The sequence below is a fragment of the Solanum stenotomum genome, chromosome 6, assembly GCF_019186545.1.
Source record: "Solanum stenotomum isolate F172 chromosome 6, ASM1918654v1, whole genome shotgun sequence".
Classification (NCBI taxonomy): Eukaryota; Viridiplantae; Streptophyta; class Magnoliopsida; order Solanales; family Solanaceae; genus Solanum; species Solanum stenotomum.
Window position 1 is genome coordinate 56,321,164 of NC_064287.1, and position 16,756 is coordinate 56,337,919.

At 34.5% G+C, this 16,756-nt stretch overlaps 2 protein-coding genes across 2 annotated transcripts; both read left to right on the forward strand.

Moving 5' to 3' along the window:
• The first annotated feature begins 1,199 nt into the window (after positions 1-1,199).
• LOC125869067 (uncharacterized) lies at positions 1,200-5,785 on the forward strand. The gene is made up of 4 exons (XM_049549629.1): positions 1,200-1,354; positions 3,211-4,243; positions 4,370-5,207; positions 5,697-5,785. Exons 2-3 carry the CDS (start codon positions 3,236-3,238, stop codon positions 5,195-5,197), a joined length of 1,836 nt encoding a protein of 611 aa, XP_049405586.1. The 5' UTR covers positions 1,200-1,354; positions 3,211-3,235; the 3' UTR covers positions 5,198-5,207; positions 5,697-5,785.
• Positions 5,786-7,530: 1,745 nt separating this feature from the next.
• LOC125869066 (sec1 family domain-containing protein MIP3) lies at positions 7,531-16,549 on the forward strand. Its single transcript, XM_049549628.1, has 7 exons — positions 7,531-7,743; positions 9,793-9,936; positions 10,613-10,762; positions 12,626-13,132; positions 14,182-15,717; positions 15,790-15,858; positions 16,275-16,549. Exons 1-7 carry the CDS (start codon positions 7,696-7,698, stop codon positions 16,401-16,403), a joined length of 2,583 nt encoding a protein of 860 aa, XP_049405585.1. The 5' UTR covers positions 7,531-7,695; the 3' UTR covers positions 16,404-16,549.
• The last annotated feature ends 207 nt before the right edge of the window (positions 16,550-16,756 follow it).

Genomic DNA, 16,756 nt, shown 5'->3' on the forward strand with positions numbered 1-16,756 from the left:
AATATATTTATTGATAATATTATTTTATGATGTTATCTTTATTAGTTGATATTTTAGTTAGATATTAAATAATAATATGAGTAATTAATGTAAGGATAAAATATAAAAAAAATAATTATATTTTCTTGATATATTAAAAGTGACAAATAAAAATGATTTTTTTAAAAAAATAACAAATAAATAAAAAGGATAATATATAACATTATAATTTAAAAAAAAAATTAAATTATTATAATAAAATGTCGTTATGACGAATAATTATTATAAAGAAGCTTGTGGATAAAAAGATGACCTTTTTATTTGGCAAAAAGTGTTGTTATTACACAAAACCATGTAGAATGATGAAGTATCCAAAAACTCAAGAATAACACATTTATGATTAATATTATTTATGATTAATATTAGTAATATATCAATGATTAAATGGACAAGTTGGCGAGTCACAAAAATATCAAATGACTAGGTAGGATGACTTTTGTGAGGAGGAGGGCCCTTCTCCTCCCTTCCCCACACTCTTTAAATAAAGAAAAAGATTTTATCATCTTTTGGTAATTTTGCTATCTTTTTTCTAATAGTTTAATTTAATATTTTTTCATTAAAAAATTACATTATATAATTGAGTCCATAAAGTTGATAAGGAGTAAACTTAGATTGGTTTTTCCCCCTCAAATGAAGACACTTGATTAAAGTTTTCCGTTTCATGTTGGAATTTTGCTAATGACAAAAATAAATATGAGATAATTTTATAATTAAAAGAGTAGAAATGGACAAAAGATATATAACATGAGGACAAAATTGAATAACTTTGAAATATTTTATCGTTAATATTTTTCTTCTAATGAACTTTTTACTCATAATTTAAAAAATGCTTACCTTACTCATACCTCTTACGTCGTAAAAATAAAAATGTTATTTCTCAAATATATTCAACTTAAATAATATAAAAATATTATTATTACTATTATCATAGTAAATTTAGATATTTTTGGTCAAATAAATGTTATCACATGATTTATGCCTATTAATCACGAGGCAAATTGAAATGCATAATAACTGAAGTAAACGCTAGTCAAAAGAAACGTATTGATTCTTCTTAACTAACTACAAGACTTAATTATTTTATTAAAAAAAGTAAATTGGATTTTTTCCATTGAAGCAAAGCTCAAAACTTGTTCAATTGGAGAATCCAAAAAAATAAATTATTCTTGAACTAAACTCTGTTTCTCTTTCTTATCTCATTTCTCCCTCTTTTTTTTCTGAAATTGTTTTTTTAATAGTTATTTTAAACACTTAAATTCAATCATTAAGCCAAGGAAAAGAATTATTTCAAGTCAAGATCATCCATTTGATAAAGGTACACTGTGTTTTTTACTCAGTTTTAATTTTTATTTATGTTATTGCATGTATTGTTTTTCTCTGTTTTTTTTTTTTTAGAATTTTCTGTTGGATTTATATGCTTATTACTGCTCCATTGGATAATTGATTTTTTTTTCTGGGATTATTTAGCTAAATTTCAAGAATTCTTCATGTGTCAATCTTTCCAACAAAGTTTGTAAGATTTTTTTTTCCTTTCCAGAATTTTATTTTTTTTTTTGGAAAAAGAGGTTAGTACTATCCTCTTTCTGAAAGATTTTACAAAAAAAATGAATTTGAAAATAAAAAGGTAATTTTTTAATTGAATTTCAAGAATTCTTCAAGTTTCAATCTTCTTAATAATCAAGCTATTATAGGAAAAGTTACAACAAAGTTTGTAGGAACATTTGTTGGGTTTTTCTATAAAGTGTTGATTTGAACTTTTTTTTTTTTTGGGAAAAAAAAATTACTACCTCTTTTTGGAAGATTTTAAAAACCTGAGTGTGAAATCTTGAAAAAGAGAGTAACTTTTTTTTTTCCTTCAAAAAACAGTTGAAACAAACACTTTTTTTTAAAAGCAAAACTAATTTTTGCAAAAGCTCAAAATTTTCTTTTGTGAGTTATGTTGTGCTAGGAAATAGAGGTTATGGAGTTTGGAGAAGTTGGCTAGTTATTTGAAGGAAAGTTTAGATTCTAAATGGCTATCCAAATTAAGTTTCTTGATTTTGCCTATGAAAATTGAAAATTATGAAGTCTCTTTATTTATTCTGGTTAAAGATTTGTAATATCAATGTAGTTATATGATAATGTGAAAGAAAAGCCAAAAGTATCTAGTTTTGAAATGAATTGGACATGAATAGAGTGAAATTTTGTATAATGAAGTCATATAGTTGATTCTAAGTAATTCGGAACTCGGGCTACAAGTCATGTAGAACTCAGTAGTTTTGGCTAGACCTTGTATTTGTGTATAAAAATATACTTAATATGTATAAATAATTTATACAAAATCTAGTAAGTTGCCTTTTCTAGAATCTAGACTCAAAATCCTAGCTCCGCTTCAGGGAGCACCTTGGTTGGAAGTTCGAGTCATAACTATCAGGTAGGAAGTTTGGCGGGGTGGAGTTTACCATAAAAGATTTATCTACTTGGATCACGCCATCAAGTCGATCTTGATAGTCCGAATATGAGAAGTGTCTTAATCGCATTGATGAATGAATGATGTCCTCAAGATTTTATAATTAGGCTTGTAAAATGTATGTTTCTCTTCACCTGATTTCCTCTTCAATCTTACTGTTATTAGCCAATGGAATTGTTCTGAAGACCGATGTATGTTGCTTGGACTCTTCTGCCGGACCTGTATCAAAATCTCCAAAAATGAACTACTTTTAGAGGAACCGAGATACACTTTCCGGTATATTTGAAGAGTGTCTTAAGCAACATAGTTGAAGACACTCTTATCGATCTAAAGTGTATTTCACTTTGAACTATTTACCCAAGGTTTCCCCATAAAGTTCTCCAGAAAAATGTTTCTGATTTTTGTTGATAGTAATTGTGAATAAGCAAGTAGGGGCCGAGAGGTTGCGAGATTTCAGGAATAGGTTGACTTTCTTTCATTTTGTTATGAAAATGAAAGTGGTTTTGTTTTTTTAAATCTGTATCTATTTACATAGAGTTGATCTAAGCTTTGAAGACGACACAACATCATTTCTATAAGAACTTAAGTGATCTTGGTTTGTTGTTATAGTTGAAAATGAAGGCACTGGTGTAATATCATAGATCAGTTGCCCCTGTTACGTTATCGTTTTGTTGTTGTCATACATTGAAGAAATATTCACAATTTGATTGTTGAGTGTGCAGAAATAAGGCGGTGCCAAATCATCTCATGGAGGGCAAGCAATTGAAGTTTAATCAACCTCTTTTGTCAGTAAGACGAATCTCTCCGGCAATGATTTCCCAGAGAGATGAGAAAAAGAAATTTGACAATTCCTTTCCCACTATGACACATCCTCCTCATTACAAATCAGAACTGAGCTCAGGCTTAGTGGTAAAGCCAGGAACTGTTCCTTTCCTCTGGGAACAGACCCCCGGAAGGCCAAAGGATGAGAGCAGACCACAAACTCATTTCACGGAAAAACCTCCTACCGCACCAAAGCTTCCACCTGGGTGGAAGTTAAGAGATAACCAGGATTTCGATCAAACAGGAAAATTTCAAAATACCATGCTGAGTTGCACTTCTTCTTTAGATGAAAATGTAAAGAAGATGGAGAGTTTTGACAGCTCAAAAGAGATGATGCACGATAAGGAAAAGATTGAATCGGAGGATGACGATGAAGCCTATTTGGATGCCTTGGATACACTTTCAAGAACTGGATCATCCTTCCTAAATTGTAGTGTAAGTGGCTTAAGTGAATTTGATGAGCCGAATGCAAAACAGTCTCAAACTTCTTCAACGAATCCGCAGACTAAGGATTTCATGATGGGTCGATTTCTGCCAGCAGCTAAGGCAATGACTTCAGACAAGACTTCAGAAACACCTTACTATGTCCGCAAGAAGCAATCACCTGTCGAGGATCAACGAAGACAGACGAAGAATATTATAAATGGGGATAGACAGCCTCAGTTGCGCTACGGACCTAGTTTTACACTTTATCATTCCCAAGCTCATGATTATAAAGAAGAAGAGGAAGAAAGTGATGATGACTGTTATGAAAGAGGAAATTTATCTACTAATATTTGTGGATTGTTGCCTCATTTTTGCTTGAAAAGTTCTTTTCGTCTTCTAAATCCTGTACCTGCAATGAGTGCTAGACCTCGAATACCCGTTTCTCCTGTCAGTAGAACACAAACTGGATCCTTTTCTACTACTTCTTTTAGCGGAACAGAAAATGAGGTATGAACTTCCATTCTTTTCTTCCTGGCACTCATTTCTTTGCTTGATCCACTCGCGTTGTGCTAACTTTCTTGTCTAGATTTACTTTGACTAAACTATAATTATAATTTTTGTTATCTTTTACAGCGGTCAACATCTGATGTAAGTGAGCAAAAGTCTGTCGTTGGATCCACAACAACTCAACTGCACGAGGATAAGAACGAAATTAAGGGCAGGACCTATTCAATTTATGCCAATGACCCTTACAATAATATGACAATGCTTGGCACGAACGCAGAAGCAAATAATCCCGAGCTCAAGTGCTTGTCTGATCAGAACAATTGCAGGGAAGTAGATGTTTTAACTCCTTGTGTAGAGAAAACTCTGTACATAGATATTGTGCATAAAACAGATTCGTCAGTTAAGATATCATGTTCTCTAGATAAAAAACCATCTAAGTTACAACATGAGGACGTTGAGATACTTGAACAGATGATAAAACAAAAACCATTTGTAGATTCTTCACTTTATTCGTCTGAGACTTCATTAAAGCCATATCTTCAAAGGAAAGCTGACTTCAATCCACCACGTTCAGCGGAAAAACTGAACAATGGAAGGGAGATGAAAACACGGACATCTACCAGTCAAGCTCAAGATTGTTACCAAGATGCAATGGCCTTAGAAAAGTCTGACAGTGATGGTGTAGAAAAAAACAGAAAGCCAATTCCGAGAAGAGAAAAGTTAGAGAACTCATGCAAAGTGCACCCAGAGTTTCTTGCTCCACCACCCTTACCGAAATCTCCATCAGATTCCTGGCTTTGCCGCACTTTGCCTTCTTTATCCACAAAGAATGCATCTTCACGGGCTTATATCGGGACAGGACTGAATCCTAATAACCAGTCTTCTAAGCCACTACCTAGTGATTCCAAGTGGGAAACAATTGTTAAAATGACAAAGAAGCAACAGCATCTGTGAAACTGTTGAGGTAAATTCTTTATTTCTTCCAATGTACAAGTTTATGCATTTGTCTTCCCCCTCCCCCTCCTGGAGTTCTGAAAGAGTCCCACATCGCGGCCCTTTAAGGGATGAGTGGTCTCTTCAATTTGACTAGGGAAATCCTCACTTCTTGAGCTAGCTTTTTGGGGTTGAGTAAGGTCCAAGATCCATTTTCTTACGAGAGTGAAGGGAATGAGTTATGAGTGTATGCTGATTGTCTGATCCCCCCCAATTCCAGTTTATGTGGCAACATTTTTTTTTAATCTGTTCCAATAACAACTTTCTAAACTTAGAAACAATTTAAGTCGAACTTCCGTTTTATCCTTGATGTTATAGCCACACAAATATCATGACATGTTTATGATCACAAGCCTCAACAATCTTCATTTATTTCTTGAACTCCGTGCCTATTCTTTAAGTGTTCCTTAATTTTTCCAGTTTCTTAGTTTCTCTGCTTAGAATTTCACCATTCTGTCAGGAACTGGCATGGACATATATAGAAGAAGCTCAGTAGAAGATGTAAAGGCTTTTCTGAACTCTGGTTTATTTCTCATGCTTTCTTGTGCATATCGAAAAGTAAGATTGCCGCGAAGGTGGCCGATCATATATTGTTTGCTGTATAGACTCTATACTTTCTTCAGTTGTAATGGCTTTATAACTGCAAACTCATATCCTGTAATTACATGATGGAATAAGAGTTTACTGTACAGATGATCCTGAAATTCAATGTAAACTTTAATCCCTTGCATGTTGGGATTTCTTGTTTTTGAGAAAGGTAAATGTATTGATATTTGAACGAAAACTCGAAACTTAAGTGGAGAAAGGCAGAGGGACGCAGCGTTAATCCTACTTTGTGAAGGATTGCCAAATGACACAAATTGCCAGCATCTATCTGATAATAAATCATAATGTGGATCTAGATTTGAGTATCATATTTTCTTTCTGTACTGACAAGATATTAATAGTTATCAATGTTTTATAAGCAATTTAGTTATCTTTAATGCAAAAGTATTGAGATTCATAATTCTGCAAGAATATGTGAACCAAAAACTCTTGTGCCTTGCTATAGTCTAATGAACTAACAGTGATTATTTGTGAAATGGAATACAAATTCTGCGTAGAATCGTTGAAAATCTTACTGAAAATACTTGATCACGAACATTGCGGGGAATTCTTTAAAATTCCAAAGAAAAAAAAATCAAGCATTGATGTTGCATCAAATTAACTGAACATCAAAACATCACATGACACAACCCCTTGTTCTGCAAGTACAAAGCTCTTGATATATATATATATATAAATATAATGTATCGATATTACATAAATAGTGTATAATCGTGTACATATGATTTATAAATATGTTTCTAAGATGTGTGTATGTATATATATATATATATATATATATATAATAATTGATACAAAAAAGTATACATTATAGATTGATTTTTTTCAATCCCAACTAGTTCAAATACCCTCTAAATAGTTCCAAAGTCTAGATGTAATCTCCTCTCAATATTTCGAGTCTTTTGATTTATTATTCATCCGAAACGGTTCAAGTTTGACACGTTAATTTTTTANTATAAGCAATTTAGTTATCTTTAATGCAAAAGTATTGAGATTCATAATTCTGCAAGAATATGTGAACCAAAAACTCTTGTGCCTTGCTATAGTCTAATGAACTAACAGTGATTATTTGTGAAATGGAATACAAATTCTGCGTAGAATCATTGAAAATCTTACTGAAAATACTTGATCACGAACATTGCGGAGAATTCTTTAAAATTCCAAAGAAAAAAAAAATCAAGCATTGATGTTGCATCAAATTAACTGAACATCAAAACATCACATGACACAACCCCTTGTTCTGCAAGCACAAAGCTCTTGATATATATATATATATATATATATATATATATATATAATGTATCGATAATGTATATATGTATATATAATGTATTGATATTACATAAATAGTGTATAATCGTATACAGATGATTTATAAATATGTTTCTAAGATGTGTATATATATATATAATGATGTTGATACAAAAAAGTATACATTATAGATCGATTTTTTTCAATCCCAACTAGTTCAAATACCCTCTAAACAGTTCCAAAGTCTAGATGTAATCTCCTCTCAATATTTCGAGTCTTTTGATTTATTATTCATCCGAAACGGTTCAAGTTTGAATTTTTTAAGTCGATTTTTTGTCTAATTTTCCGTTACTATATCCAACTTCGAACTTGTATATCTAAAGTTATGCGACTAAACTTTAAAAACTTTATTAAATTTGGCTATTAATTAAATAGAGCATCTTTTTTCCGCATCACAAGAGAGAGCCCACTAGAAGCCCAGCGGGTCCGTGATTATGCTGCCTTCACAATCCAGTTGATCCGGGCCATCGAACTGTGATTGAAGTGAAATTCGCCGGAAATATATCTTGCTCCGGCACCGGCTACATCGCGTGAGAGGAATTATGGCGACGGTTGATGTGATCAAGTGTTGTATGGATTCCATTAGACAAGTGAGTATTCTCTCAATCCCGGAGTATTTTCCCGTTAATCATACATTGTTCAATTTATTAAAATTGTCAAGTTTGAATTGTTTACTCAGTTCTACTACTGATCAAATTGAGCAGTGGCAAATTTATCTGCTTTGAAGGTTGAACTGCATCGCTAGAATTTAGGGAGGAAATGATTTTTAGGAATTGATAGCTAAGTAGCTAAGGAGTTCAGGCTAGTGTCTAACCATGCTAAAGAGATCACGAGTTTCTTTGTTTTATGAATATTTTGGTCATATCAACTGTGCTTCAATCCCAAACTAAATTGTATAGGCTACATGATTCCTCTATATCCATTCTGCTCTGTTTTAGGCCCAAAGATTCTGAGATTCATCATAATATGTACATCAGTACTCGGACTGATAGTCGTTATGCTTTTCTCATAGGCAGATATAATGCTCCAAAATCTTTTTTTGAAACATATATTTTGTTTTATTGATCGACATTCAGTCACTCGACTATCCTATTGGGTACCCTCATCCTCTCACTAATACCAACAAGGTAATTTACATGCAGAAAAATCACCTAAATTCTGGTTTTGTTGGGATTCTAACCATTTTCTTTTGTGATCCTCATTCCAGTCTTATCAACTGCGAAGCCTCACACATGGATGTTAATAGTGCCTGAAAGTTTTATAATACTTTGGAGAATAGATTGAGGGAGAACTTCGAATTCATGACATGTAGATTTTACATGTTCTACTTTATGTTATGCTTGTGAGGTTTTCTATTTGGTTGGTTGACTACGTGATAAATAAAATGCAAGGGAGGAAGAAGGATAGTTTCGTGTTAATTTGTGATGGTAGATTATATTGGTAGAAATAGCTAAACTCAACAATCACTTCTCCAATTTTATTATTATTGTCTTCTTATGTTTAAGAAGGAACAACGTTGATACCCTATTTTTTTCCTTTCTAATTACTGAGGAAACTCCAGGTCGCATACACTTAAAGCGAAGGAAAAAGGTCATATTCATTTAATGCCGTTTCTTTTCCGATAGAATTTAGAAAAGAAACATATCCTTATAATGAGTGTTACATAGATTCAAATGATAAGATTAATGGTTGATCATACAAGAGTAAAAAGATTAAAGTTGACAATATTTGTCGGAAGGTGCAAGTAATACACATAGATCACTTGAGGTGGTTTAGTCATGTTGTACATTGGCCTCTGGAGCTAAAATTGCATGGAAGGAAGTTGTCTCGAAAGATTCACAATCTCTTGGGGTCCATGCAGACCTAGCGAAAAATAGGACTAACATGGAAGAACAAGATCTATATAGGTGATACCAATCAGTTGGTATAATTGTTGTTACACTTTAGGCATGCTAGTCTATTTACTTTAGGTCCAATGTTTTTGAGGAGTCTTAGTCTGGTCATCTATGGAAGAAAATATTATTAATAGTGCTTCTTAATTTATTTTTAATCTAATTTTTATGTAACATCATACTTCGATAAACTTAAATGGAGCAACATGGGCAACGAAGATTCATATAGCTGATCCCTACTTGTTTTGGGTTGAAGCCTCGTAATTGTAGCTCTTGTTGTTGTTATTATGATAGATTCTAGAATGTGATGAAAATTTAATCTAGTCTCTTTACCTTCTCTTCTAATAAAATATCCAGAAAATTAGAGAATTAGGTCAACTCTACTTCTATAGAAGGCAAAATAGTTTATATGTTATTTCTCTTCTGTTTTTCCTCACCTATGTACTTTTTTTCTAAAAACTATTTTATTGCACGGGGGGAAGGGGGAGGGGAGGAAAGGGGAAGGGAATGCTATCACTACTGGGGTTTGAACTCTCCACCTCAACTGTGGAAGGCAGGGAGCTCACCAAGTGAGCGAGTCCTCACCTGTACTAATCTATATAATAAGCAAAAGGCATTTCTGTACTTGTGTAGTTACTGGAACTTTTCTTTGAAGGCAGCATGGTGAATGATTTTAACTTGATTTTTCTCCTGAATTTTGGGGAGCAATTAGTCAACTTAAAACCTTTTCTATATTTTTTTTTGCAGATATCAGATGAAATTAGAGATGCCATAATTTATCTGGATGCAGGGTGTACCGAAAGCTTTGAATATGTTGGAGCATTCTCTCTGTTTTTGGAGCTTGGTGCACATGCCATTTGCAGCTTGGAGAAAATGTCTCCTCTTGATAAGGTAACAATAGTTATACTTATTTTAGTTGAGTTGGAATTTGTTGCTTGAATTATCTTTTAGTTAATATCATGATATAGTTTAAGTTGCATAATCACAGATGCGCACCATACTCCGTAAGTAGTAGGCTAGTAGCTTCACTTCACATTGGAAAAGGAAACATGATATGCTTCCACTTCAGGAGAAGTAGTTTGTGTTTGAAAACTGCATGTTATTGTTATGTGTCTTAAATGTAATATGATTGTAAATATTTAGTTTGAATTGTCATGAAGAATTCCTAACTCAGCGTTAAGAATTGCTTGTGAAAAAAATAAAGGAAGTCCTCATTAAGAGTTGAAAAAAAAGAAGCTGTAGGCTTTATTCTCTTTTCTCTCTCTCCCCCCCTCCCAAAAAAAAAAAGGAGAGGGAAAACATTGATTGATTTTGTATTAACAAAAAATATCTCCTTGAGAATAGTTAAGGAACGTATCACTTACTGTGAATCATGCACATGGCTAGCGTGTAAGCATCTGCAGTAGATTATTGGACAGAATGTTAAAGTGTTCATAAAATTCTTACTACGAAGAAAAGAAAACTGCTATATATATACACAACCACAAAAAAGGAGCCTCTTGTATTGATTCTTTTCCAGTTTTTGATCTACCTTTGTTTGAATCAGTCGTCAATGTCTTCCTTGTAGGTGGTTGATTGGAATTTGACTTCTGGGCCTGCAAAAAAAATTGTTGTCATCACGTCACGTCTTCTAAGTGATGCACATAGATACATTTTACGTTGCCTGAGTGCATTTCAGACTCTCTGCAGCTGTGCTATATTTACATGCATTTCAGAGGTACTTTTTGTGCCCGTGGATAAAATGTTCTTCTGAGATTTTCTACTCATTAAATTCGATAATGATACCTTATATATATTGGTTGTATTACCTGTTGTTTTGCTTACATCAACCACATTATTCTTTATTAAAAGATAATATACATATATCCATCCATTACGTCTGAATCAATTTTAAGCTTTAGGAAAAATGGGAGACATGCAGATCTTTCTTGGTTGGTACTCAGTATATATGTCTCTATGAAGATAGAATAACTTACTGTAAGATTTTTAACTTTTATATGTATACTCGTCCAGAATTTCATGCAGATTCTCTTTCCTGTTCCTTTACAAGAAAAAATGACAACAACATACCCAATGTAGTCTCACAAAGTGGGGTCTAGGGAGGGTAGAGTGTACGCAAACCTTATCTCTACCTCAAGCAATGTAGATAGGCTGTTTCTGATAGACCCCTGACTCAAGGAAAAAGACAATAGTAGCAGGAGCAGCCCAAAGCAGTTCAGAAGAAGAAATAATGAAAGTACAAGAAACAATAGAACAAGAGTACTATTACTCATATGATATAATAAGCTACACAACACTGGACTACCCACTAACATTCTATCTAATCCATATCCTTCATATCCAATCTAAGGTCCTCGGTAAGCTGCAGCTGGGTCATGTCCTCAGTAAGCAGCAGTTGGGTCATGTCCTGTCTAATTACCTTCCCCATTACTTCTTCAGTCTACAACCACCTCTCCTGAAATCATCCATGACCAACCTCTCACATCGGGACATCCGTAAACTCCTCTTCACATGCCCGAACCATCTCAGTCTGGCCTCTCACATTTTGTCCTCCATTGAAGCCACTCTCGCCTTGTCCTGGATAGCTTCATTTCTAATCTTATCCATCCTAGTATGGTCAGACATCCATCTCAGCATATTTCAACCACTTTCATCTTCTGAACGTGATAATTCTCAATTGACCAACACTCCACTCCATACAACAATGCCGTTCTAATTAATTGAAGGCGAGACTACTAGATGTTATCTCAAGATATATTTGTCATTATGTACTCTGATTGTGAATGAAAGGATAGTCATATTGTTATTGAAATGTGTTGTGGCCAAGGTTTGTTTGTCCTCTTGGTCTTAGTAGGACAAAAGAAAGCTTCCGAGCACTGCTAAGTGAAGGTACTGAGCATATTACCTTCACTTAGGGGGGTTCGGCAGAGAATACGGGATGGATAGAAAAGTTTCAATGGAAATCATTTTCTTTCATCCACGAGTGGCTTCCCCATTCTAGATGAGATTTGCTGGTCACCACAACTATAACTTAATTTGTTTAGTTTCACTGAACTCAGTGTTAGACTATTTGTAAGGCCATGTTTTCAAGTTAGTTACAGATATAATGGAAAATTACTTGTAGCCAGGATAACGTCTTTTTCTTCTGACCTTATTTCATGTTATTGATGGTCTGTCTCTTTGTAATCACTGTGTCACTTTTCTATTAGTTGCGAACATAGGTCGTCAATAAATCCTGATGAAGCTAATGTATCAAATAAGTTCAATACTGGCACTGGAGTTGCTTGTCATATCAAATACTCTCTGTTCACCAACAGAAATATCTCAATCAAAGAAGGCTGCACTGTGAACTGAAAGTACTTTTATCTGTTTTAAGAAATTTAGTCTAGTGCTTTTGGACTAATGTCCTACTGCAATGATTTCGAGGTTGTCTATTTTACTGGTATATGTTAGGTCTTAAATATGTCATTGGCATTCCCACCCAATGTACATAGGAAATTGTCACTTAATAGCTTCTTGTATGATCAATCTGCAATGTCTTACCTCAATTTAAGTGTATGCCCAAATTCACTTATTTCAGACAGGTCACTCAGCATATCCTGAATCACCTTTAGGACCGGATGCATATCGTGAATATGAATCTTTGCTTGTCCAAGATTATGAGGAGCTTGCAAGAAAGTTTCTGATGAACTCTAGTCATACCGGAGAAAGCATAGTAAAGGAAAGTACTCCCGCTGAAGATGAAGGATGGTCACAATTAACCACCAGTGAAGAGGAGCCTAATTTCAGTTCTGTTGCAAGTGCACAAAATTCATATGAAGACAGTGTAATTGACCGGACCGAAGATGTACGGAAAAAGTTGAAAGTTTCTGTGCATCACTTCCCTCTGGTCTTGTGTCCTTTTTCACCTAGATTCTTTGTCTTGCCTTCAGAAGGATCAGTTGCAGAAGCGTACCTATCCGCTGAACATGATAACTCTATAAGCTTTGGGTTACCTCCAATAAGTACTGGGACAACTGCTGATGGTGAGGATGTCCCTCCTGGGGCAACTCTTACTGCTCAATTTCTTTATCATCTGGCGGCAAAGGTAATCATGCTTTCACTCGTCTGAAAATTTCTTTACCGATTTTGAATGTTCTCTTCTATCGTGATTCATATATTGAAAATAAAAAAGATGTCCACCAATTGGCATCCTTGTTATCCAGAATGGTAGTGAAATTTGACTACACCTTCTCACTAACAATGTGTTTAGGATGGCATATCTCTGTCTTGGTACAAGCCTCTGCAATGCACCATTTATGTGTATTGAATACTACTTGGATTATACAAAAGTACAATATAATTGGTAATTTTCTTAAAACAACACACACACATAACAAACACTAGTTGTTGGATTCCATTATAAAAACAAAAAACAGCAGTTAGATTTAAGGATAACGGTCATTTAGCTGTAAAGTTGTAGAAAGGTGAAATTCCTAAAGGAATAAACCTGCTTTCCACTGAATATTTAATTTTAATAAACAAGATTAATTAAATTAATAATAACAGATGAAAGGTACAACTAATGTTCTTTTGTTAAAAAGGGAGAATTTACCATGTATTATGTGACATTGAGCAACTTTTCCGTCTATCGGATTTTTTGTCTAATCTTACCCCTGCGGCCTTGCCATCAGGAAAGTCTCATTTTTTGCCCTTGATTCTACTGAGCTCCAATCTGAAGTTAATGTTAAACCATAGTCAATTCAGAGGTAAATTTGGACACGTGGAGGCCACCAATTTCATGTTGGAGCTCTGTTAATGGCAAGAGAATATGAGACAATTTGTTAATGGTAAGGGTATGAAAGGACCAAAGGTCTAGTGGAGGGAAAAATTGAGCAATTTCTAATAGTATGTATAGGATCAAGCTTGGACCTTTTCTTCTTTTAAAAAACACGAGGATAAACACAATGTTAAGCTCTTTGTGGAAATAAAAGGTAAATAGTGGGACATTTTCATTTAGAAAGTAAAATGTATCGCAATAATCTATTATGGATTTTGAACGACTGATATATTGAATTGCAATCGTGTTATCTATGTTTTTTTTAGATTTTGCCTCATTCAGCCTGTATTTTGAAAGCTAATATATTCAATTTGTAGATGGACCTGAAATTTGAGATATTTTCCCTGGGTGATGTTTCAAAAACTGTTGGAAAGCTTCTAACAGACATGTCAAGTCTTTATGATGTCGGTCGACGTAAGAGATCTGCAGGGCTATTACTCATTGACCGCACTCTTGACCTTCTTACTCCATGCTGTCATGGGGATTCACTTGTGGATCAAATGTTTTCATCATTGCCTCACAGAGAACGGATGGCATCCTTAAGTCAATCTAAAAGCTCCCAAAGCCAGGTTAAACTTGGCCCTGCTTACTTGCAACGTTCTCCCCTCACCGTTCAGATACCACTCAATAATTTCCTAAGAGAGGATACTTCAAGTTCTTACAACTTTCAGCTGGTGGAAAGCGTTGAAGCATTTCTCCGTGGTTGGAATTCAAGAGACTCAACTTCTCAGATGGTTGAGTTGGTGAATTTTAGCACAAAACTTAGTGGTGAAATGTCCTCACAAGATTTTCAGAGTGACCTTTGTGGTTCTTTCGTTTCTACGGAAAATTTTCATGGAACACCGTACCTAGAAGCCATACTAGAGCGAAGAACAAAAGATGGGGCTGTGCTGATCAAGAAATGGCTGCAAGAAAGTTTACATCGAGAAAATATATCATTGAATGCAAAAATCCGTCCCGGTTATGCTTCAAAATCAGATCTGCAGACTATGGTTAAGGCATTAGCTAAAAGCCAGTCATTGCTGGCGAAAAACAAAGGAATTATCCAGCTAGCAGCTGCAGCACTATCTGCATTAGATGAATCACATAGTGCTAAATGGGATGCATTTAGCAGTGCTGAGAAGATACTGAACGTAAATGCTGGGGACACAAGCCAAAGTCTTGCTGCTCAAATTAGTGATCTCATAAATAAAAGTGCGTTAGTTAGTTCACAGGGTAATAATAAGATGGATGCTCAACCGGGGCTTCTTACTCTACAAGATGCTCTGCTACTCACGGCTGCTGGATATATATTGGCAGGTGAGAATTTCCCATCTTCTGGGACTGTTGGTCCTTTCTCTTGGCAAGAGGAACATTTTATGAAAGAAGCAATTGTTGATGCGATTGTTGAGAACCCAACAGTTGCTAAATTAAAGTTTCTGAAAGGTTTAACTCAGGATCTAGAAGCCAACTTTAACAGAAAATCAGAAGAGAAGAAGGAAGATCTTTCTAATACCGAAAGCATTGATTTTGATGATGACGATTGGGGTAGTTGGGGTGATGAAGATTCTGGAAAAGATAAAAGAAAAGAGCAAGTGTATGATGGCATGCAATTAAAGTTAGAATTACGTGATAGGGTGGATAATCTATTCAAATTCTTTCACAAATTGTCCAGCTTAAAAAAGAATGTTTCATTCAGAGAGTGGTCACAGGCTCTGAGTAAGTTCAATGATGATCCTTACTCAAACAAAGGACTGCTTTATAAAGTGCTATCAAGGGTGTTAGATAAGCATGAAGTACCTGGCTTAGAGTATCATTCATCTACTGTTGGCCGCCTATTCAAAAGCGGTTTTGGGAGATTCGGCCTTGGGCAGGTATGATTCAATTAGATATCAATATTTTCATTGCTAGCCTAAGTTGCTGATTTGATTCTGGAATTTTTGCAGGCTAAACCAAGTCTGGCAGATCACGATGTTATTCTCGTGTTTGTTGTGGGAGGCATAAATGGTGTAGAGGTTTGTTTCCCTTGAACTCTTCAGTGCATTTCATGTTTCTGCTTTCATATTGGTTTAATGAATTTGTAACACATATGCAACAACGGTTAAGATATTAGTTAATAAAGCGAAAAGACTATAAAACACTGCTAGTATGCTCGTTGATGGGCAACCAAGAGTGTGGCCTAGTTGTCAATGAAGTGGTTGAGAACCCTGAGGTCTTAGGTTCTAAACCCATCGGAGACAAAAAACACTAGGTGATTCTTCTCATCTGTCCTAGCATTGGTGGACAGAGTTACTTGACATCGTTGATGCTATATGAAATAACAGTCCCTCCTTGTTCTATCACTATAAAACACTGTTATCCTTTCTCTTTCAATTGAAGTATGCTCGTTGGTGCTACGTGAAATAACAGTCCCTCCTTGTTCTATCAATAGGTTCGAGAAGCCCAGGAGGCATTATCCGAGAGCAACAGGCCTGAAGTCGAATTAATTTTAGGTGGAACAACTTTTCTTACACCTAAAGATATGTTTGAACTACTGCTGGGCGATTATTGTTGTGTTTAAGGCTGTGTAGCTTTCTAGTTTTGTTATGTAAACTTTAAGATGAAAAGTTCTGTCTAATGTCTGATATTTAGAGAATACAAAACATAATTTTCCCTTCATGTAAACTGTATTGCCATTTATATGATTTTCAATATATTTTTCGTATACTTCCTAAATAAAACAGAAATACAATGGATGTCAACAAAGGAGTCAATTTGCATCCTATATAACTTTAAAGATGAAGAGATACACTTATTGGAATATTGCGATTCATAAAGAATCAAATTGTTATTTTCAGTCAATTCAATTAACTTTCCCTATATTAAGGTAAAACTCAATATAAAATTTCAGTTACAAAGTATTAGTTATTGGAA